This window comes from Halyomorpha halys, unplaced genomic scaffold, assembly GCF_000696795.3.
Source record: "Halyomorpha halys isolate HHAL.00 unplaced genomic scaffold, Hhal_1.1 Scaffold302.1, whole genome shotgun sequence".
NCBI classification, from domain to species: Eukaryota; Metazoa; Arthropoda; class Insecta; order Hemiptera; family Pentatomidae; genus Halyomorpha; species Halyomorpha halys.
Window position 1 is genome coordinate 666,693 of NW_027110436.1, and position 24,248 is coordinate 690,940.

General features: G+C 28.4%; 2 protein-coding genes across 4 annotated transcripts in view; one reads left to right on the top strand and one right to left on the bottom strand.

Moving 5' to 3' along the window:
- LOC106680991 (zinc finger protein 706) overlaps nucleotides 1-13,455 on the top strand; it is a 15,890-nt gene extending 2,435 nt beyond the window's left edge. Inside the window, exon 2 of the mRNA XM_014421075.3 lies at nucleotides 12,338-13,455. Within this exon, the coding sequence (XP_014276561.1) occupies nucleotides 12,338-12,433 (96 nt within the window). The 3' untranslated portion in view covers nucleotides 12,434-13,455. The remainder of the gene's footprint in view (nucleotides 1-12,337) is intronic.
- Nucleotides 13,456-17,895: 4,440 nt separating this feature from the next.
- On the bottom strand, nucleotides 17,896-23,501 carry LOC106680996 (probable serine hydrolase). Of its 3 annotated transcripts, none has more exons than XM_014421082.2 (3): nucleotides 23,184-23,322; nucleotides 21,675-21,813; nucleotides 17,896-18,995 (listed from the first exon to the last, which is right to left on the bottom strand). In XM_014421082.2, the coding sequence occupies exons 2-3, from the start codon at nucleotides 21,766-21,768 to the stop codon at nucleotides 18,148-18,150; spliced, it is 942 nt and encodes a 313-aa protein (XP_014276568.1). In that variant the 5' UTR covers nucleotides 21,769-21,813; nucleotides 23,184-23,322; the 3' UTR covers nucleotides 17,896-18,147. The 3 variants fall into 3 exon arrangements, with proteins under 3 accessions (XP_014276568.1, XP_066904729.1, XP_014276567.1); XM_067048628.1 differs by having other exon boundaries at nucleotides 21,557-21,813; XM_014421081.3 differs by lacking the exon at nucleotides 21,675-21,813 and having other exon boundaries at nucleotides 23,184-23,501.
- Between the last annotated feature and the right edge of the window lie 747 nt (nucleotides 23,502-24,248).

Genomic DNA, 24,248 nt, shown 5'->3' on the forward strand with positions numbered 1-24,248 from the left:
TAATTACCTTCACTGAAGAGTAACTGCAAAAGTCACATCCTCCATAACATTAAGTAAATATAAAAAACCTGAAATTTGTATTAAACAATGTTTTTAAACTTGCATTATTTTATATTTAATCTTATTACTTCTTCGAGACTGGTTTTATTGTTTAAATAAAATTAATTGTATTCAAATTAAGTCTCAAAATGCTCTTTTTTAATACTTTAAATGTCCAATGTTATGGCCAACCTGGCCATCCTCTTGACAGTCTTAAATATAAATGCACCTCTCATTTCCCAACAATTGAAAATTTTTTGCTGGCTATTCTGTGAAATTAGTCATATTAACCTTATTTATGTATTAATTTTGTCACTTTTCCACTCAACTGTAAAAATTTTAATTACAGATTAACTTACACACTATTATCACTAACTTATTTTATTTTTTTTAATGCCTGAAAATGTTATATAATCAAACATTAGATTTTCAAAAATAAATTTCGAATTTTTTCTGAAAAATTGTTTATATATATATAAAATTTGCTGAATTTACTTTCATAGTTACACCCTTTAATTTCTTTCTCAATTGATAAATTCTAGTATGTACCTGTTAAAGTTTTTCTGTCAGCATAACTATTAAAACTATTTTGAAAAAGACAAATAGAAAGTATTATGAGGTTGTGAAAGTTAATAGAGTGTATATGGAAGGTAATGCAGTGTTACATGATGTTTATCCATGCAACCTAGTTTTCTTATAATTTGTCTTCATTCATTTCACCTTCTAACACTGTAAATGTATTTTTATTTTATTGAATGAGTTATCTAATTTAGTTAGTCTAATAGTTTATTAAAGTTGTTAATCATTGATGTCCTACTCTTCTATGTTATTTCCAAAGTCCAATAAAATTCTTTTCATGTAAATGACAATAAATAATTTAAAGTAGTAACAATGTACATATACTTGTGTTTTATGCAATATGAAGATAGTTACATGTGATAGTTTGAACCTGACTAGGGAAGGATTCTGTTTGACACCAATTATACTCTAACTTTTAAAATTATAACATTAAATTTTATTACAAATAGACAGTGTAATATGATTATGAAAGTCAGAAGGGTGAAGGTTCTATGCAAGTAAGAATGGTGTAAGATGATGTATTTTTACTTCTTCTCTGGTTGAAACCATTTAAGTATTGATATTAAACTATTTTATCATTTTTCTATTGTCAACCATCAAATTAAAATTTATAAAATCAATTTTATCAAATTTGTAATTTGCAATGCAGTGTTTTTCCTAAACCTGTCCTTCCAATTCACTAATTAGTTTTATTAACTTAATTTATTTACTAAATATATTAATTACTAAAGTTTATTAAAAAATAAAATATATTAACTATTTAATATATAGGATTTAATAAACAGATTAAACAAGTCAACAAAGAAAATATTTGTGTTTGTATTCTAACAACTAAATTTTATTTCTATACAATGAATGCTAGCTAAAACCTCCATTTAAGTAACTTTATTTGTTACTTAAAAATTTGATTTTGTAAGAACAGTGAAATCTGTGTTTTCCTAGCCTTTTCTAAGTAACAACAATACTAAAATCCTGGCAGAAAAGTTTGCTTTTCTTTTCAATTCTATCTTTTTTAAAGTTAATACATTTTGAAGTCATAATGAGTTATGTGCTACCTTTACTTTCCAAATAAAGCTCTTCATACAACCTCTAAAAGTCAAAAATTGTCATTTATTTTGTGAAATATCGTCAAAAATATTCATTCTACGAAAATAATTCTTTAAAATAAATTTTAGTAGCTTTCATTACAGGCATTACACAATGTTTTCACTAAACAATTCTCTTAAAAATCAGATAACCAAAATACTAGTGAAATTTGAGGAAGAAAAAACTGTCGATGTTATTATTAATTTTTTATAATTAGCAGTTGGACAGTTTAAGTTTTGGGTATAATCGTGATATCTACAGCTAGTTTTCATTATGTGTTCATAATTTGTATTAGGATTTAATTGAAATTTAACAATTACAAGTTAAACAGTTTTTCATTTTTTTCTCTCAAATTCCTTCTTTATTTTTGGTTATCTGTCATTTTTAGAGAACCATATGGTCTAAACATTTTGTTACAGACTGAAATGAAAGCTAATTAAATTTACTTCTTAATTATCTAATACTTAATTTGTTCTATGTAAGTGTTCTCATTGAATGAATGTTTTTGACAATATTTACAAATGACATATACCCCAATGCTGAGGAAAAATGGTCAATGTTAGAATTCTAATTTGGGTATTAATGGTCATACTGAGAGCTCAAATTGGTTTTAAATTGTAGGAAATTTTTATCAAATTTAAAATGTTAAACTATTTTTTTATTTTACTTGGTTCATGGAAGGAATCAAATTTGGATATTTAGAAACTAGACAGAAGATTGTGTTTGCTGGTGTTAGCTGTGATACAATTTTTAATTTAAAGTATGATAGTTTAAAGAAATTAAGATTCATGAGTGCGTTTGTGTGTATACACAAAGATTATTTTTAAAATGAAATAAAATTTTATGCTCGATTATCCATAAAATATTTTCCATCCAACCTCCCATAATAAAGTTACATAGAGCATTAAAAATGAATAGCAACAAAAATTCAATGGTAGATAATAATTTGCATCTTCCAAATTTATTGGACCATCCTGGGATGAGTTGGTTATTAGAAATAGAAAGTGCTAAACAGTTGTGAAAGTCAAAGGAGAAGGGTACATGGAAGACAGACAGTATGGTGTAACATGATGTTTATCTCAGACCGATTTTCTTGTGTTTTATCTTCCAAGACTTTAGGGATTGTAATAACTTTAAGTCACATAAAGACAAAATAAAAAAAAAGATAATGAAATGTATGCACGTATTTCAATCAAAATAATATAGATTCCAATTTCCATTAGAAAGGGTTGAATGGGACTCAAACATACTGTTTATTATATCGGGTTTTAGTTTACCTACGTGCATTATTTTATTTCCATACCTGATATCACATACTTATGTACCGTTTCTTAAGTATTTCTGTAGATGCTTAATTATTAATTCATTATTACTGTAAACATAACCGCGGAACGTTTATTGCTAGATTGTTTTTAATCAAATGGGAAAGCATTTATTAGGTTTTAAGGTAACCAGGTCATTCGTGATTTTTTAGGATGCCGCGTTATAGGTTGTTTTTCGTTTAAGATTAGATTATCTAGGATTTTGTTGTAATTTACTTTTTACTTTCCTCCCGCTAATAAGTAAGGAAAGTAAGTAATGGGGTGAAATTGTCGATGTGCTGTTTTCAATAAATCCGCGCTTTTTAGGGCCCCCTGAGTCCAGAAAACGCTTTTTCAACCATTATTATGTCTGCCTATGTGTGCCATGTTATCTCTTGAACAGATGAACATATTTGGTATTATGAGTAATGTTTCATCAAAATTTTGGTAGTTTAAAGTATATTCTCAAATTCCAAATTTTCGTGTTTTCAAATTATGTGGGAGGGTTGGGTTCCTCCTTCCCGTATTTCATCCGACTAAGCAAAAAACGGATTAACGACTAATGAAACCTGCCTAAGTTTTCACCTCAAAGCCTTTTGTTTTATCATAAATAATACATAACTATAAAAAGCACTTAGCTCAGAAATTGTACGTATAATGTTATAATTATGAGAGATAGTTGACCGTGGATGATAAATGAGGAGAAGATGGTTGGGGGTGCGGTCAATGAAACACAAATAAGTATGACTAACTTATTTTAATGTGCCGACGTTTCGGCTAGAGTTTCTAGCCTTCTTCAGGGCTGCTCGCTGAAAAGTTGAGCACCTAATGTATAAACTATGTATAATTAATTCATTAGGTGCTCAACTTTTCAGCGAGCAGCCCTGAAGAAGGCTAGAAACTCTAGCCGAAACGTCGGCACATTAAAATAAGTTAGTCATACTTATTTGTGTTTCATTGACCGCACCCCCAACCATCTTCTCCTCATGTATAATGTTATAGTGAATGGAATATGGTCCGGGTGCGGTCAAATAAAACTCGAATAGTAATAACTATTTTATTGTATCTGACGCCACGAGGAATCTAGGATATATATAGGAATATATATTATTGGCTCAATTAAAATAGTTATTACAATTTGAGTATTATTTGACCGCACTCGGGCCTTATTCCATTCATTAATACACACGGTCAACCAGCAATCTTCCAGTGTGTAATTTTATAGTTAAATAGGTTCTCTACCAAGAGACATTTAAATCCAGGGAATCTATCAGATTGCGAAAATCGAGAAAAGACCGGAGGTAATCGACCGAAAATATATTGTTAAAAACTGAAATACATAGTTATTAAATAGAAAAAAAAAAAAGTAGGTACCATAACAATTTGTTTTTTTCCTAGATTCCTCGTGGCGTCATTGTTCTTGTACAAGAGCCAGTTATCTCACCCCTATTTTTGATTACTTTAATGAAAACTATGTATAATTAATAGTCAAAATTGATGAGTCTGCCAAGTGTAGGTTGGGGGAATAAAAAATGGCGGCTGTTTAAAAACCTTTAAAAAACACTAATTTTTCATTCGGAGCTCTATATCTTAAAAACTACAAACAACAATAGAAAATCTAAGAGAACATTATTTAAAGAAGAGTAAATTTGCTGAAATGTTAGCCCTAAAAGAGCTATTTACGTCCAATAGTTCTCGAGATATAGCTTTTTAAAAAGCAAAATTTCTTAATAATCTACTGAAAGATTAGTCGTTAGTTGATTTATTTTGAGAATTCTATATCTAAGGAACTATGTGACGGACAGATGTCTATTAGCACTCAAATTAAAGCTAGTTTAATGGACTATAAATAAGTTTATGAACTTTACCTTCGTAGGAATAGTAGTTTTCATATTTGCTTAAATAAATTGATTTATAGTTGTTCGGGTAACAAGTTTGATTTATGGAAAACTTCATTTCAGAAACCATTGGACGTATAGATGTTTGCCAACGCTCAAATTAAAGCTAGTTAAATTTACTACAAAATAGTTAATCATGTTTATCTTTGTAGGAGTAGGACAAAGTAAACTCACAAAATGTTAATTTCTAGTTGTTCGTATAAAATGTTGGATTTTTGAAAATATATATCTCTAGATCCATAAGACGCACATATGTCTGCCAGCACTCAAAATAAAGGAAATTTAACTTACTATAAAGTAGCTTATGACAATTATCTTCGTAGGGGTAGTAGTTTTTATGATATTCACATATGAATATGAATTTGGCAAATGAAAATTTGTCCGAACAACTATAAATCTATTTATTTTAGCAAATTTCATTTAAACTATTACTCCTACGAAGATAAACATTATAAACTACTTTATAATTCATTAAACTAGCTCTAATTTGAGTGCTAATAGACATCTGTACGTCAAATGGTTTTTTAGATATACATTTTTCAAAATAAATTCACTAACTACTGATCTTTCAGTACGTCCCATACAACATTTTTATGAAATGTTGCCTTGTAAAAAGCTATATCTCGAAAACGTAATAATAATAATAATATAGCGTAAATAACTCTATTAGGGCTCATATTTTAGCAAATTTACTCTACTTTAAATGATGTTCTCTTAGGTTTTCTTGTGTGTTCCTAATTTTTAAGTTATAGAGCTCCGAATGAAATAAATTAGTTTTTATGAAAATTAGTTGTTTTTTTTTATCGCTTTGAAACAGCCACCATTCTTTATTCCCCCTACCTATACTTGGCAGACTCATCAATTTTGACTATTAATTATACATAGTTTTCATTAAAGTAATCAAAAATTGGGGTGAGATAACTGCCTTTTTTCTCCTCTTGGGCTCTTGTACTATCATGCCTACATGTCCGGTCTAGCTTAGTCTTCCAAGCTTAGTGATATTTACTATGTCAATGTCCCTGCAAAGCTTTTACAGCTTGGCATTTGTCCTCGAATGTTCGCCAATCTTTAGGAGACCGAATACTCTTAGAAAAAATTTTCTCTATATGATACGAATTAGAATAAGAGGACACGGAGGATCAGTGTCTTGTTGAGTACTCTCTTAGTGATATATAAGAAGATTGTCAGGGTTGCGGTCAAAAGTGAAACAAAAATAGTTAACAACTATTTTTGTGGAAAATAAATAGTTGTTAACTATTTTTGTAGGAAAATAAATAGTTGTTAACTATTTTTGTTTCACTTTTGACCGCAACCCCGACCATCTTCTTATATAACAATTTTTACTACTATATAGACATATATCTTAGTGATACGTTGACTGTTTTGGATGTATTTGCGCAGCCGAAAATAGCTCCTATTGTCATAGGCTCCTCTTGTTCACCTCCATAAAAATGTTGTTATTGAAATTGACAACACACCAAAGACAAGAAAATTGGGAAGCACTTTCAAACACTAAAGACTTAGCTCCACAAAGCCTTCTGTGCAAGTTGCCTCAGACCCAACACCCCTCATATGTTTAGTTTTTTCTTCATTAATTGTTAGTCCAATGTCTTGGGCAGCCTTGAGGTCAATGTTTCGTTTAGAGCTTCGAGAGACCTCGTGACATCAACAGCACATGTTAGTGCTGCTGTTTTGTATTTCCGAGTCCATAATCTTTCTCTTGGGTTAAACGAAACAATTGAAACACTTTTATCACAGGAGAACTCACTCAATTTTGACACAACTGTTAATATCATTATTTTTATAAGCCTTCTTTATATATATGTATGGGATGGAATTCCACGTTCTTGAATTGCTGCATAAAGTTATTGACTATGGCCTCATAGTCTGAGTTCAGATTTGTGAACAGATGATGTTTCTTTATTCTGTACTCAACGTTACCCCAGTTTTAAGGCTTGCAATCTGATCGATGGTTGACTTGCCTTTCCTTTCTCCAAACCAGATTGATATTTTCTAATTGGAAAGCACCATAAAGGTAGATTGAGCTATATAGAGCCTAGTACCTAAATTGTAAATTACAAATAAATATTTTTATTAACAATTTTGGAACTGAAGTGATACAGCTGATTTTGAAGTTCTACAGCTGAAGATTACCCAAAAATAAAATAAACATTTTGAATTTACGTGGTTTTACACTTTTGCCAGCACTATTATTTATAAATATGTACGTTTATTGACCTTGGTGAAAATGATTCTACTCGCGTTTCTAATTCCTAAATTATTTGGTAATAATTTCAATACCTCTTTATCAATCACTTCTGATAGTCTAATTTGTAATTTTTATACGCGGACATGACAAAAATGCTTTGATTGATACATTCATCCCTCAGAACTTCCAATGATCAGCTGTCGCGTTTCTTGTCATTTTTATATAATTATATTAGTAAAAAAAACTTCACAATTATTAATGTGCCTTTTAATACGGCCGTTCATGGTCCTATATGTTTAAATGAACGAAAATCTCAATTTAGTAAATCTGCAGTTAATCTTTTGTTTTAGCAAAATCGTTTCTCTGAAGGTAGAAAACATTATCGAGATTTTACCAAAGAATACATTATGATTTATGGAATATTCAAGCACTTATTGTTCAAAACTTATTTTCATTCCCTTTTTAAAATACAAAATTCAATTTAACGTTGAAATTACTCCTTAGTTCATTTATTATTTATTTATACTATTGGAACATATTAAACAGGATGTCTATTAATTGAAATACATGGATTGTTTTTAATGCTGTATAATATTTAGAACTAATTAATTGACTAATTATATGAGAGCTTATTTTGACAACGATTGGGCGCTTAGCGCGTAATTAACTGTCCTGCATTAATTATTACGATTAATGTATGTATAATAAAGTTCGATTTTAAAATACTGTCTATTATATTTAATTTAAATCAAATGTTCATTATTATTTTTATTTGCTTACTGAATTCATGATTGAATTAATTGCTTATTACATCTATTTAGTATATAGTGTATAGTAGTATACACAACTCTAATTAAACTATATAGTAATAATATATAATTAAAATATACTGTAATAATATATAATTAAAATTGGTAAGTAAAATATATGGTGTCTATAATCTTTACTAACCCGATTTTCATCAAACTGTAATACAAAAATTATTTCACCTCTCATTACTAATATTGGTCCAATAAGGATCTATGTAGGCAATTAATCATCATTTAGAATGTTCAGGGTATGGTTTTCAAGTTATAATAAGCAATAAACAAAATTCAAGGAAAACCTTCCTGAATTCTATAATTTTTTAAAAATATTTGGGCAAAAATCCAATAGGCTGTATCTTCGCTATACATATAATTAGATAAAATGCAGAGGAGTTACGAACGATTATATAAACGATGGTCACCAAGAGAAAAACAAAATCCTGCGAAGTAATCATGTTAAAGATTTTCTTATTTTTAATTTCTATCTGAAAATCTGTATTTAAAGATATTCAGTCGACGCTTAAAACTAATATAATTTGCTTTATCTTTAAAAAAATTGTTGATTTAATTACCCCAAGTCCCATTATCTTTATATAATTTTTTGTAAACATAATATAATTTAATGGAATCAGTTTTATTTTTTCTCATTCTTATAAAAGAGACAAATCGGTTGATATATAATAATCGTGAAAAATGTATACTTCCCAAGCTAAGCATCAACAACATTTAATTTTGTTTATAACGTTTTTTCTACAGAATAAATTGAGAATTTAAGCAGCTTTAAACATTTCCTAGGCCAAAGGGAATACTTATAAAAAGACGGCATGTAAATCAGTATAGTATTTCAAAAGTTTATTGTAAACAAAGATTCGAACTATTCCCTTTTATATATACACAAATTACGGGCATTGTAGATCCACTGTGTCATTTTCATTTCTAAGTTACATTTACTGATAATGTATGATTTATTATTACGGATTCTATTTAACTCCTGTCTCGTGACCACTTATAAATTATATCGATTGAAAATTTAATAATCTTAGCAATGATTTAAAAAATAAGCAGGCATATAGTAATTATAAATCAAAGGTAAAATAAATAAATATTTTATTGAGAGACAGTGAGGATGATTAAAACCTATCAAAACAGACCATCCCCACCAGTAATAGAAGAGAAGAAATTCCGATGATATATTCCATATCAGAGTTTACTGGGAAACTCATAATTTTATAGGCTTGAAACACATTAGTTGTCATTAACGGCAGATGGTTGTTTATTTATTATCCAAGTAACATGGGTTTTGAGTCTTTGGTCTCAGGTCGATTTTTATGTTAAACTATGATGTGGATGTTTTAGGCGCATTGCTTTTATTGTATTTAATTCCAGCGAATGCTAACTATTCTGAAATATATGAGTTTTAAGCCTTTTGCAAATACTTTCGCGACTGTATTGTAATAACGAGAAAGTAATTAAGATAAAAAAGCAATAATAATTGATGGTGCGCCAGCAATAATATATTTATTTCACATTGTTAGAACGATGAATCCTTTCTGAACATTAAATGTAGTCACTGCATCATAAATCAAGAATTATTTGCCAAAATACCATTTCAACGTATTATGAATGTTGTAAAAATAGTTTTCAAAATGTCAGCAAATCCCCTACCATGCAGATTGTTTAATGCTCGTGGAGATATGATGGTGAAACAAGAGGCAAATCATATGACTAATTTTATTAAAAGGATTTTAAAAAATTCCTTATTTGATATAATCAAACCTTTTCACAATTAGGAACCTGTAATGGATGGTTGATTGACTTCACTTTTTTAACGGATAAATGTGAAAAACACGATTTATAAAAGCATTCAAAGCCAAAAAATATTTTCAGGCGAATCAGAGAATAATAATTTTTGTATTTGTGTTTATATTTTAGCAAATTAATTTCGATTCTATACATCGAATCAAAATCTTCATTTGTTAGTTATTAAGTTTGCTTCTGTAGAAACTAGAACAATGTTTTGAATTTCATGCGAATTTTAGCGCACTTCTTTCAATTCATCGCTTAAGATGCAGTACATCCTTGTCCAGTAAAATTTCTAGTTGGTCTAGAAGTAATTTTAAACTAATCTCTTGCAATGGATTCTAATAAAAAACTGTTTGTAATAGACGAATGGCCGCCGCAGATTTGTTTGTTCTGTAGCTAATAACTCCTAATCTATTACAAGTAGCTTAAGTATGTAACTCAATGAAATTTAAAGGATAAATTTGCGCGAATTTTGGTTAATTCAAAGTTGTATTGTAACTGTGTTATCTTAAATTTTGAAAGGAGAAAACATGATGTTACCGGAACACGTCTTCAGTGTCAGTATAGTGCAGTGCATTTTTTATACATTGAAATCCATTTACAATGAATAGATTTCATCATTTCTTTTTTTATTTAGTTTTTTTATACAGAATTTAAAAGTTTACTCATTATAAGTTTTCGCTTTTGTACTTTTGTTTCTGTACACTCCCGTCAACATTACGTTTTTTTTTTGTGAAGACAGTATTTTCTCAACAGCTAACCCACGTTTTCAGTTGGAAAATAATTCAAATATTTAGCTAGACGATACAACATGGACAGTAAACGTCCTTGAAAAGTAGTTATTGAACTGTTCCAGTTGACAACACCACAGATTTATTTTATTCTATAAAAACAAAATAAATATTTTTCGCCATTTGATTCAATGCTCAGTATCTTGAAAACTATCAATACATTTAAAACTATATAGCGCACAAAAAAAATTGTTAAAACCTTTTTTAAAGTTGCGTTCATTTTCTAATATTTGAACTCTAATATAATTCTTTATGTTTAATATTTTCCGGGGTCCAGTTTTAAATACCAATAATTTTTCCAAATAACGATAAACAATACTTTGTGTATATATTTTGGCAAATGTCATGAAAACTCTAATTCCTAGGTAAATAGTGATTATACTACTGTGTGGTACATTTATAAAGATTCAAATTGAGTCCTAATTTAGCTCTTTATGTTCAGTATTTTCTGAGATATAATTTTTCAAACACTGGCATTTTTTCCAAACAAGGAATTGTGATTAATTTTAGGTATTTTTATTGCTAGAGTGAGGTTTATAAATTTGTTTTCATGATTTTGGAATGTGGAACATACATTGAAAATGAGAAAAGTTTGATGTATCTGGAACTATTTGAGGTATAGATATCTATCAGCGCTCAGTTTGAAGCTTGTCGAACAAAGTGTTTATATTGAACATCTCCATAAGAGTAGCAATTTTCATGATATTTGTCAAAATAAATTCAAATAATGTTGATTTTTCATTGTTTAATAAAAAAAACATTAGTGTTTGACAAACTGTATCTAGGCAAATAATGAATGTAAAGACTTATATTAGAACTCAATTTGAAGAATGTTAGTTTCCAAGATATTTGTTTAAATAAATTCACGAAACTAATTTTTCTGAAAAAACAAAACAAAAACTATTGGCTTTAAAAAAGCTGTATCTCGTGAATTATTGTTAAATTATAACTTTATTATAACGGGAATTATAACTCTATTATGTTGATGTTTGGCATCAAAAAGCTATTAGAAACATTTGTTACTTATTTGTGAAAATAAATCTTGTTACAATACTTTCCAATATGCCTTTTTTAATGCCTATTTGTTGCTTGGGAACTTTCTGCTTCTATGCTGACATCTGGAGCAGTAAAATCACAAAAACTGTTGGCATTTCTAATTATAATGGATATTTTATGTTGTATTTTTAAGCTGGTTATTTTAAATATTATTGAGTCAACCATCATTGCCACTTTCCAGGAACCTCCTCTGCAAATACATGTAAAAAAAAATTACATAAATTAAGAATTACGAAATGTTGCTTCATCCTTTTTATTATCCAATATTACTAAGTACCCCAAGCAACTAAAGAATTTTCGATGAAACTGTTTTATCGTGTACCATATTGCTTCTTTCAATCTCTGAAGAAATCCCATGGAAGGTATGAGTGAATATCAGGAGCAAGATGATGAACCGTACCATGTAGAGTAAAAACCATTATAACTGATATTTTAATCGAGGAGGAGATGGTTGGGGATGTGATCAAAATAAAACACAAATAAGTCGAAGTAACTTATCTAATCGTGCCAACATTTCAAACTATCTCTCATGATTATGAACTGATATTTTATGTTTTGTTGTAAGCTCCTCTGGTTATTATTAGCTTATTTTGGGGGGTTGGATCTGAACATTAGGTCTATTTCATTGTTTTCAAACAAAACAAGTGATTTCGAACCATAATTTTTATTTATGGTGATTAAAAACAAACCTATGATTGCTTTATATCTGAATTTTTTAATTGTAAAATTGTTGCTAATTATTTACTATCTTCTTTTTTTATTCTTGCAGGCACAGATGCCAGATCCAAAGACGTACAAGCAGCATTTTGAAAACAAACACCCTAAGAACACCCTTCCGGAAGAGTTAAAGAATGAGACCGCCTGACTCCCGCCACTGTGCTACTACCCTATATACTACAATCTTACATTATGACCCTAACATAATATTAGGAGATTTGTATTATTGAGATTTATTTTCATTTTTTGATGTAATTCTCATATAAATACACACATATGCCATTTTATGTATATGTATTTGTATTAACCATTGACATGTGTGTATATATATATACATTCGTAAAAAATTTTAATTTTTTTTTTTTTCATTTTGGGTGTATCATTTTATTTTAGATAAAAATGACAATATCTTTTTCTTATTATTTTTTTTTTTTATTGTAATGTGATAGCACAAATTAAAAAAAAAAAAAAAAAACTCCTCTTTAGAACTACTGACTCTTTATAACTTTTTAATAAATCATGTAGGATTAGTTATTTTTTTAATTTCATAGACCATTTTGAAATCCTGAACTTTATTTGTATAATGAAATGAATTTGATATGTATAAACTTTTTTAATACCTAATTATAGCATTTAGTGTGCTGAATAACTGTGGTGCAGAATAAAGGACCTATAAGTTCAAGAGGAACATGTTTGAAATGTATTCATTCCGTTTTGAATGTTAATTCAATAAAACTAGAAATGAAATTAAAAAAGAAAAGAAAAAAGAACCTTGAACTAAAGGAAGCTGGTCGTCTATTCTGGACTTAATTCGTCAGTCTCTGGCCACAGATGTGATACGAGAGTGTAGATTTTTATTTATTTATTATTTCTCATAGGTTTTTTATTTTTATTTTGTTTAATTTTTTTCCTATGTAGAATGATGTTCATGTAATGTATTATTATGTATGACAATGTTGAGTTTTGTCATTGTTATTTATGACTGCCATGTGGCAATATTTGGCTTCCATGTTTTATATTGTTTTTAAAATAATGTGGCCTAAAATTATTTTACACCTTTCTTACAAGGAGTAATACCAAAAATTCTTTCCAAAAATTTTGATGTAAATATCCTTTACTAGTTACATGTTTAGATGTTGATAAATAAAATATAATCTGTTCTATTGTTAATACTTTATTTTCAATTTTCACCTCCTTATATACTAAAATATCAGGCTTGTTTTAACAACCACTTTTGACTATCATCAAACTGGCAGAAGTAGTACGTCAAAATTGGTTATTAAAACAAGCCTATAATTTATTCTATTACTAGTTTTAAGGTATTCTTTATTTTATTTTATTTTTTTTTTTAACTTGCGATAGTAAGTTGTTAAAATTTAATTTTAGCAAAATAAAAAAGCTTGGGATTATTTCAAAATATGTTTGGTTCATCTTAGTGAAAATCAAATCAAGTGTACTGATGAGAACATCTCAGCTATGACTCTTGCCTTTAATATAGATCTAATGGAAGTGTAAGAAGCAGAATTATGTTTATTAGTTTTTACTTTAAAATCATTTTTTTGACTGTATTATTCGAATAACTCCTCTATTATCAGAATTTTAGTTGCTAGTTAAACTAGATAGTATTGGGGAAAAAAGGGTTTGGGATTTTTTTACTCAATATTTTTGTGGTAGGGGAACTTTTTAGTCCCCTAAGTTTTTCTGGGAAAATGATAGCTGGTGCACTGGTAGTAACCAACCAAACAGGGCTGTTTGTAGCTGAGGAGATTGACTTAAATTTTGTGGAGATCCCAAGGAATGAAAACTTGACCCTCCCACCATGGTTAGAATAGGTTGGTTACCTGTAGATAACCCCTTCCTTTCACCATATGTCAGAAATGACCAAGAAGGGGGTAAAAATAACAATCAAACTGCCTATTTTCCCCAATACATAACTCGGATATTTTACATTGTGAATGTACTATATTTTTAGAAGACTAAAGCAAGATTTTAACTTAAATTTAGGTGTTGGTCACCTAAGTTTTTATTAAGGGTTAATTTTGGTTGGTAAAAGATTTGTTGTGGGCATTGCTCTTATTTATTTTATTTAATCACTACATCTGAAAAAAAAAAAAAGAAAGGAATCCACACATGCAACAAGTAACCAACCAACATTTTTTTGTTGTGTTGTATAACTGAGATCAATCTTTTTTTTTTCATTTATGATGGAAACCCTAAATTCTTTATACATATAAGTGTGATATATATCGCATATATATATAATATTGAACATTGATTTTATGTTCTAAAATGAAAATTCTCAATATAGTTAAAAAAAAAAGTTGGTTCCTTATTGCATATGTGAATTCAATTATATCTCATTATATTATTCACAGATAATAAATGATCTCAGTAGTATTATTTTAATTTTCTTCGTGCAACTAGGTGTAGAAAATTAAATTTGTTTTAATCTTTCATGGTTTTATATTTATCTTCTTTTTAGAGGGAGGTGGGTTGTGGAAGGTGCGTGAAAACTTTAACTTTTATTAGAGGTAATGAATTAAAAATATTTAGAAGCCATAGGTTTAGGAATAGCATGTACTGAATGTTCTTGTTCCTGATTTGTGATTTTATTCTTATAGATCGCACAATAATATTGCCCTACTGAATGTGATATATGGTTTGTGGACCCTAGCTTGCAGAACCCCTTAAGGTTTTTAAGAATAGAATATTGGTTTCGAAATTGAAAAGGACTAAATGTTGCAATGTGTGATTCCATCTGCATCAACTGGAAAAGTTAATCCTATGAAAATATTTTTAGAGTACATGTAATGTCATTGGGCTTAAATTTAATTTAATTTAGGTTCTTGGCACTATTTACCAATTTTAAATAATTAAGTATTTATTCTAACCAGATTTTAAAAGCCAAATCATTCTCTTTATATATCTTAAAATTGTAATAAACTCTACTACACTGCTTTTAACTTCAATGTATCGATGTGCGGCTTAAACGCATATCTTGATTCTTTGTTTTACATGGTGTATTTTTTTCTTTATCTTCCTCTTAAGCTTTTGGTAGATACAGCAAAATAAGAAAATTTTATTATTTGGAGTAACTTTATGTTAATTTGCCAATATTTTTTATCATAAGCAAAACAAGCAATTATAATTAAATAAGTGGTTGTTTTAAATTTCATTGTAGAAAATAATTTGTAAGGAGTCTTTTTTTTTAATCCTTTTTATTCAACCCAAACATAACCCTACTATCACAGCTAAAATTGAAACAAACAAATATGAGCTATAAAAATTATTGGTAAAATAAGTAATTAAATTTAAAAAATATATTTAAAAATAAAAATGATTATAATTTTTTTAAATATCTTTATTGAAATTTACAACTGTATTTTATATAATATATTGTTCAGTAAATTTGATCTAGTTAAAATGGTGTTAAGGTGTGTAGAGAAACTACCCATTGGTAGCACTCTAAGATTATAATTTAACAGAAATGAAATGTATGGTATTATGTTATTGTGACTATTACATTGTATATTATGTTTTTGTCACTTATACTATTCATTGTATTTCTGTTTAGTTATCATTTTTATTTTTATATATAATTTTTTCCATTTACATGATTTGTTTTACCTATAATTTTTATAACATTTCTGTTTTAATCTTTGTGTTAATTAAAGCCCTGATGATGACCCACATGATTGGAATAAAAGATTGGTATATCAAATAAAAAGGTTTTTTAAGAACTGTACTTTGGTTATTTCCCACAATAAAAATACAACAGTCAACATAATCCATCTATAATTGATTTCATATTTTTGAATTTATTCCAGACTGTTTTATCAATTTTATATGCAGACTTTTTCTTGACAGACATCGTTGCCATGATTTGGATTTTTCATGAAACAGTAGGATTCCTGTCTTAATTGGCCTTAGCTTCAAAATATCAAGAAGTCAAATCTGATATAGTCTTATTAATAGGTTTTTTTTACTGCTGAGTACAGTTTCTGGATCACCATTATTGACACTCCACAATTTCTGTGCTTTAGCTCAACCAAACCTTTGTAATAAACATAAATTATCTTTGGATAAGTTTTGATTCATATTTCACTCTCCTAGTTAGAGAAATTTACTACAGTAATGGGTTGAGCATTGGTTGGTTTTGATTTGATGACAAACAAATTGTGCCATCCCACCAATTTCTTTAGAAATATATGACATTCTTTTATTTTTACAACACTGAAACTCAAAACATCCTCATAAACCATTTTCAATGCATTTAGAGCAATACGGCTTTAGCCTTCCGTCACTTTGAAATCTGTGTTGCACTATACATAGCATAACAAAGTTGTAATAAGGTCTGTCTACTTTTACCAATGCTCTAGATAAGTAGAATATTGTGAATGTTTCTGGTTACAATAATATTGACATCATAACTGTTGAATATATCTTCCAATTTTCATCCTACGTGAACTAGGGGTGTTGTGTATTTAAATGTTGAAATTTTTTTTTAATAATTTTCAAAACTTCAAGACAAGCATTATTTTATAAAAATAGTGATAATTTTTAGGAAATTTTTTTGTATTTATCCTATTCAGTTGACCCATTACTGATTTTGGACCATTTTTTTAAAAACAAAAAGCAAACAACTTTCTTTCCAGTGTTTTTTTCTCATTTAAAATTCCAACTTTGATGGGGAGGAAATAATTGACCTGGTTGAAGTAAGTTAGGTCGTTGGTTGAGGAAGTTATAATAAATTAGTAATTTTTTTGGTATTGTATTAATGTTAACCAAGGCCTGGTATTGCCCTTCTGTGAAACATGGTTCATCTCACTTGAGCATTTCTTTCTCACGTCATTTTTTTTTGGTAATTTTATTTTAATTCAAGTTAAATAGTTAAATTTATATCGTATACATGTATTAATAAGAATACATCAAATATAAAGGGCAAGAAATGGTTTAGAGTAATATGATCAAGAGTTAAAATTTTATATGCTAAAGATGAATAAACAAATGTTATCTAAAGTCTGAGAATTGACAGTAAAAATAGTCTTACAAATTAAAAAAAATTAATATTACCAATAAAATAGTTAACGTGAGCAAAAAAAGGTCAAAACCATGTTTTTAGATGATTTTATTTGAACCTGAAATTTTTTAGCCAGGTCAATCTGTATTCTTACTCAGAAAATTGATTCCATACTTTTACAGATCTATGAAATACAAATAAGAGAATTCTAATAAAGCACCACAAAGTTTCTCCAACATACTCAACCACTGTAGATCTAGATACTTCTTATTTTCTGATGATGAAGTTGACTGTAGATATAACTAAAGAGAACCTAAGGATGTATCTAAGGATGAATCTAAGGATTTTTTTAAAAATTTATTAACGACTTTTGTTGAATTTGTTTCAGAATCCTTCAGCTATATCCTCACAATTTATTTAAATCTCTTAAGCAGATTTTAATTTTTATATTTACAAATATGCTGAAAAATCAAATATATGTATATATACATAAATTACATTTTATTTCATGGTGTATTTTACAGTGTGGGTTTGCTTACTAGTAAAAATTAATTGGTTTGGACCAAACTCATTAGAAATAAATATAACAATTATTGTTTGCAAGATTTATTTATTTATCTCAAACATTGTAAACAAATGATAATGTAATATCCACATCATAATCTGAACAGCTCATACTTTCATCTTGTGACAGTGCTGGAAGCTAGAATACAATTTCTCAAATTATTCATAAAATTTATAGTTTTGAAACTAAGAAGTAAAATTATGCAAAACTAATCTTGCTGTTTATAAAACAATACTTATTCTTTCGAGAAATTTCACTTGGCCTTTCATCTTATCTTTCAGACAGTTGTTATTGGCCTTTCATGTAGTTCAAGGAACCATGGAAGAATTTTTTCTGGTAAATCCATATGGACATGGTGGCCTCCCTCTATTTCAAAAAGTTTAAATGATTTTGCCTTTTGCTGAATAATATCAAAGATACCAGGGCAGTACGTCAACCCCACATCAAAAAGTGTACTGTTTGTTGCTTTGATCAGCCGGACATGACATTTTATTTTCCCGGCTAATTTGATTACTTGTTCAGGGGTGAACACACAAGCTTCATAAGCCTTCATGCGTTGATCTCGACTAAACCTGTATTTTCCATCAGGCATTCTGGCAACACCTCTCTTCATTAATATTTCTGCTGATTTTTCATTCAATGACCAAGGAAATGCAATAATCCAAGTTCGCTTACTCTCGTCCCAAGTTCGCGTTTTGGATAATTCATTATTTCTTAGGCCGTATTTAATTTTTTCATCAATAATACTACATAAAGAATCAGCTTTATCTGTTTCATTTTCATAACAATTAGTTAGATAATCAATTCCAAAATATGATTCTACATCGTCTGGAAATACTGTAGCATAAGAAAAACAAATAGCAGAACCTTCAGAGTGTGCTAAAAGGTGCATTTTATCCATATCTAAGTGTTTTTTAATTCTTCTTAAAATTGCTACAAAGTCAGTATGATAATAATTTTGAAAAGGTGGCAGGTATGATGAATACCCATGACCTGGAAGATCAATAGCAAGAACAGAATATTCAGCCGGTAACAGTTCACACAGAGGATCCCATGAACCTGCATTGTCTTGTTGCCCATGAACAGCTATGATAGGCTGAATGGTTTTCTTTCCCCACCATTTACCTAGAAAATCCATATGTTAACCATCACTTTATTGGTTATATAATCACCTCAATAAATTAATAACTAAAATTTTATTCATAAGTCTACTCTTTATAGAATACAGACGACTCTTCAATTTTTCTACCAAACCATAGCAGAAGCCCTTTATAATGGGAAAAAAAAATTATGCATTAAAAGGATTTCCAGCTATTTATAATCAATAGACAAATAATATTTTTCATTTAATAAAATATAATATCAAATTATTTATGGCTTGATGTGTGAAATCCTTGAGATTTAAGAAAAAAATTCCTGAGAAAAGTTAAGAAAACTGTTTTATAGCCCTTAGAGAAAACAAGTTGAAAATTAATTGTAAGCTGTTCAACAAAAATCACATAGTACGGATTTCGCCTGAGTTCTTGAAATTATTTTGTTTATATTGCTGCTTTAGCAAAATGGTAGCACATCTGACCAACCTTTTTTTTTTCAAATTGTCTAAAATCTTTTTGTCATTCTTTTTTAATTTTATGTTTCACTGTACTTATTTTTTAAAATTTAGATTGTTGATTTTTATAGAAATTATCATAATTAGTCACACCTTTGTTAAATTTTATTTTTTTTAATTATTTCCTTACTTATTTTACCTCATTTAAGATCCTCATGTATCATTTTCAGCCCTGATGAAGACCACCAACTTGGAGAGAAAAGTTGGCTTAAATTAAATAGTTTTATGACTATTTGCGTTTTTCCTTGGGTCGCAACCAGACTTTTACCATACTTTTACTGAACTTTAACCGCATCTTCCTTTTATTTATTTTGTATTTGATGTATTCCATCATTCTATTCATCATTTTCTATTTTTTAATATGATATACTGTTGCAACCCTACCAACTTTGACATAAACATCCAAAACACTTATGGCGGAAGAGCCATGACCCTGCGGTGTAGGGTAAAAAAAAACATAGGAACAGTCTATAGAGGACACCAGTAGAGCAAGAAACCCTCTGCTAAGGTAATGTCTTTGGAATAACCCTAATTAAAAAATAAAATCAAAAATCTTTCTATTGTTAGATGTGCCACTATTCAAGCAAAGCAGCGATATGATCTAAGGTAGACATCTAATCATCAATACTACAAGAAATAAATATGATCGTACAGCACATTGTTGTTTCAATTTTATTATAATGTCAGTTTGCCATTTGCTTATTTATTTCTATTATGTTTGGTGTTTGTAAAATGAAACTAACTTGTAATTTTGAATATTTTTTTCCAAATTTTATTATTCTGAAATATAGTTTTATTTTCTTTCTGATTTCACTCTTTTAAAAAAGTTAAACTTGTTTCAATTAAACTCCCATATTGTTTTAAACTTGTAACATATTTCTATTAAACTCATTGTTAATGAGGTTAATAGAAAATGCAAAACAATTTTTGAAAAATAGTTTTGTATTGAAATTATGTGGTTTAAATAAGACATAATCAATTAAACCGCAAAAAAGACAATTTAATTAATTATGACAATTCAATGATTAAGGTTGTCTCCTTGAAAATGGCTCTAGGGCTGAAACGTTGGAAGTTTTTTGTTTAATAAATAGTTCAGAGTAAAAGTGGATCAATGAAGTTTCTGGTAGTAATATTATAAATTTTTTTAAGCAAAACATTCTTATATTAGTTAAATTATTATTTATTTCTTGATAAATTTTACAAAATAGGGTCACTTAAAAGTAAAAATTGATTAAATGGTCAAACTGAATCAAATTATATTATAAAATCAATAACATGATTTTTATTATTTGTGAGATTTATTCCTTAATCGAAACGATACATAAGGTTAACATCACTGCAACTAGGACGAAGTAAGCAAACAAATGATATTATAATGTCTACCTTATATTCAGACCAATCTTAGTCATCCTGTGATAGAATAGTTACTTTAGTACCCAAATAACATGAAAATATAATTATTTTCAAGGTAAAAAACAAAGCAACACAAAATTAATATTGCTTAATACAATATTATTATAATTGTTTTGAGGAATTTCATGGGGCTGTTTTTCTTATTCAAATGGTTTTCAATGGTTTTCTATTGATTTCAAGGACCAAAGGAAGTATTTTTTCTGGTGAATCCATGTGGACATGGTGACCTCCCTCTATTTCAAAAAGTTTATATGACTTTGCTTTCTCTTGAACAATATTCACTATATGGGGACAATGTCTCATTCCAAAATCAAAGAGGATACTGTTTGTTGCTTTAATCAGCCAAGTATGACATTTTATTTTCTCAGCTAATTTGATTACTTGACCAGGAGTGAATAGACCTTCATAAACCTTATTTCTGCTGATTTGTCGTTCAGTGACCATGGAAAAGCATTAATCCAAGTTCGCTTGCTTTCATCCCAAGATCGCGTTTTGGATAATTCATTACCTCTTAAGCTATATTTAATTTTTTCATCAATAACATTACACAAAGAATCAACTTTTTCTGTTTCGTTCTCAAAACTATGAACTAGACAGTCAATACCGAGGTATAATTCCACATCTTCTTGAAATATTGTGGCATAAGAAAAACAAATATTAGAACCTTCAGAGTGTCCTAAAAGGCGCATTTTGTCAATCCCTAAATGGTCCTTAACTCTTCTTAAAATTGCTACAAAGTCAATATGATAGTAATTTGGAAAGATGGCAGGTATGATGAATACCCATGACCTGGAAGATCAATAGCAAGCACAGAATATTCATTTGGTAACAGTTCACATAGAGGATCCCATGAACCGGCATTGTTTTGTAGTCCATGAATAGCTATGATAGGCTGAATGCTTTTCATACCCCACCATTTACCTGGAAAATCCATATGTTAACCATCATTTTATTGGTTATACAATCATCTCATTTGTTATGAAAGTATTAAATTAACAAAATCAATTTAATAACAATTGGGTTACTTGTAATCCCACTGTGAAATACAAATAACTTTTTCCTTATTTACCTTACAACAATAGTACCCCTCACAATACATCATTCCATACTGAAAGTAAATCCTTCTTTATATTATGAAAAGAAAAAAGTCAAAGAACAAAATGCACAACAAAAATTTGTTTACTTAATAAAAAGTAGTAACATATTAGTTTTTTATATATGTATATATAGTTGACCGTAAAAATTGATATATAAGGAGATGGTCAGGGCTGCGGTCAAAAGTGAAACAAAAATAGTTTACAACTATTTTTGTTTCACTTTTGACTGCAACCCTGACTATCTTCTTATATATTAGTTTTTTACTTTTTTTATCTAAATGATAGGTGAATATTCTGTCATCTAGTTTTTTTTTTTTTAATTTTATATTTATACATATATAAAAACACACATATTATTATTGTTATTAGATGTTTATGCACTGAATTTATTAATTCCTCTTTGATGTTTACATTTTTAAAATATTTAATTTAACACTACTATATGATATATGTAATGTTATATGATAGTAAATGTCAATTTTTTTTTGACACTTCGATACACTTATAAAGCACTAATGATGTATGTATAGTTGACCGTGGATACAATTGGGGGCAGTCAGTAGGAGTTAACACAAATATGTGTGAGTTATTTTATTTCTGCCAACATTTCAGCCTAAATTTTAGGCCTTTGTCAGGGTTGTGTCAATCGCTTAGGAGTCAACCAAACAAACAAAACACTAATGAAACAATACCAATAAAAAAGTAAAAGATTAAACATGCAATGGTTCATTAAGAATTGGAAAACACCACTGATTTTAACTTACCATGACAGCAATATTAAGCGATTTTTATTTCTCTTACATTTTTATGTTTTGAACTATTTATTTTGGATGATTTTTAAATTCTATAATCTATTTTGATATAAATAAATAAATCAGCACAGTAAAAATGCATTATAATGAACTTATGATTTGCTATACTGGTAAAGTAGACTGGTTCCTACAAACTCACCTCTTGCATTATGGGTTAATATTGAAAATTTATGCTAAAAATTTTGGTAGAATTTTTATAATTGATTTACTAAATGTTATATGTGCAGTGTTAATAAATTATTATAACTCAAAAAGAAAGTTAAGAAAAACTGAAGATTATTTTCCACCTTATTTTATTCACTTTTTTTTTTTTTTATCTATATTATTACTTTATTTTACATATTCACTGTATTTTATTTTTCTTAGTATATTTTTCACGTACCTGCTACATGCCCCCAAGGTACTGGGATCTTGATTTCTTCAAACTTATGGGATCTCCTATGGTTTAGGGTAGTATGTATGGATCTTTGGAAAAGACACCTCTTACTGAATATCCTGTTTCTGAGATATATCATTTTCTACTAAGCAAAGTTTATACAGACGTAAATAAGCACAACAGTATTAACACTAAAAAACTTGAGGCACTGAACAGTAAGGAGTTGCTAGACTGACTAAAACTTAACTTTCTCTTCTAGATTGATTTCCAAACACTTACCCACACCTTTAGCTCAGATAAAAAGTTAATTATTGAAGAATATAATGTCAACAATACCCAGCCTTTTGTGCGAATTTCATTATCATAAATTAGCATATCAATATCCTTTACAAATGAATACTAATTAATAAACAATACCATAATAAATGGCAGTGTTCTCTCTCATGATTGTTTTCTTTTTTTAAACCTCTTATCATTTATATAAACCAAGGACACTCTTGCCACTAAATAAAAGAAAATCCTTTTACCTAAATAATATTTATTTTATAATTGGTTTCTTTAATATTACTCAACTGTATGATAGATGTTGGAAATTAACATTAATTGTGAATTAGGTGTTAATACTATACCTACTTTTTTCTTTCAAAATCTTTTATTGAGTAGAAGAACCAATCAGTACATCAAAATGTAAAGGACTCCTCAAATAACTAATTTATAACCAATATTAATGTATAAGGAAATAAGGGTACAATAAAATATAAACATGGCTATGATGAACTTATCATTATTAGATTATAGATATTCTGTAGTCAATCAATAAAAAATAGATTTTAAGAAGAAATTATTCTATCAGGCCCAAAGAATACAGTAAGAAGATAAAAGATACTATGGACTCCTGAAAGTGAAAAGAATTGTGGAACTGATTTGTTTCTTTTATTATTGCTATTTGTAATATCAGATTCTTTTTTTTTATTCTTTTTTTTTTTTTTATCAAACTACATTAATGAATTTTTATTTATTTCAAATTTATTAACATTCAAAACGAAATATATATATGCATACAATTTCTGG

What these genes read in the sequence shown, in the direction of transcription:
- LOC106680996 (XM_014421081.3), bottom strand. Translation starts at nt 23,316, where the DNA reads ATGATATATCTCAGAAACAGGATATTCAGTAAGAGGTGTCTTTTCCAA. An exon ending in ACCTTGGGGGCATGTAGCAG is followed by an intron (nt 18,996 to 23,183) that starts GTACGTGAAAAA and finishes TGGATTTTCTAG; the next exon opens with GTAAATGGTGGGGAAAGAAA.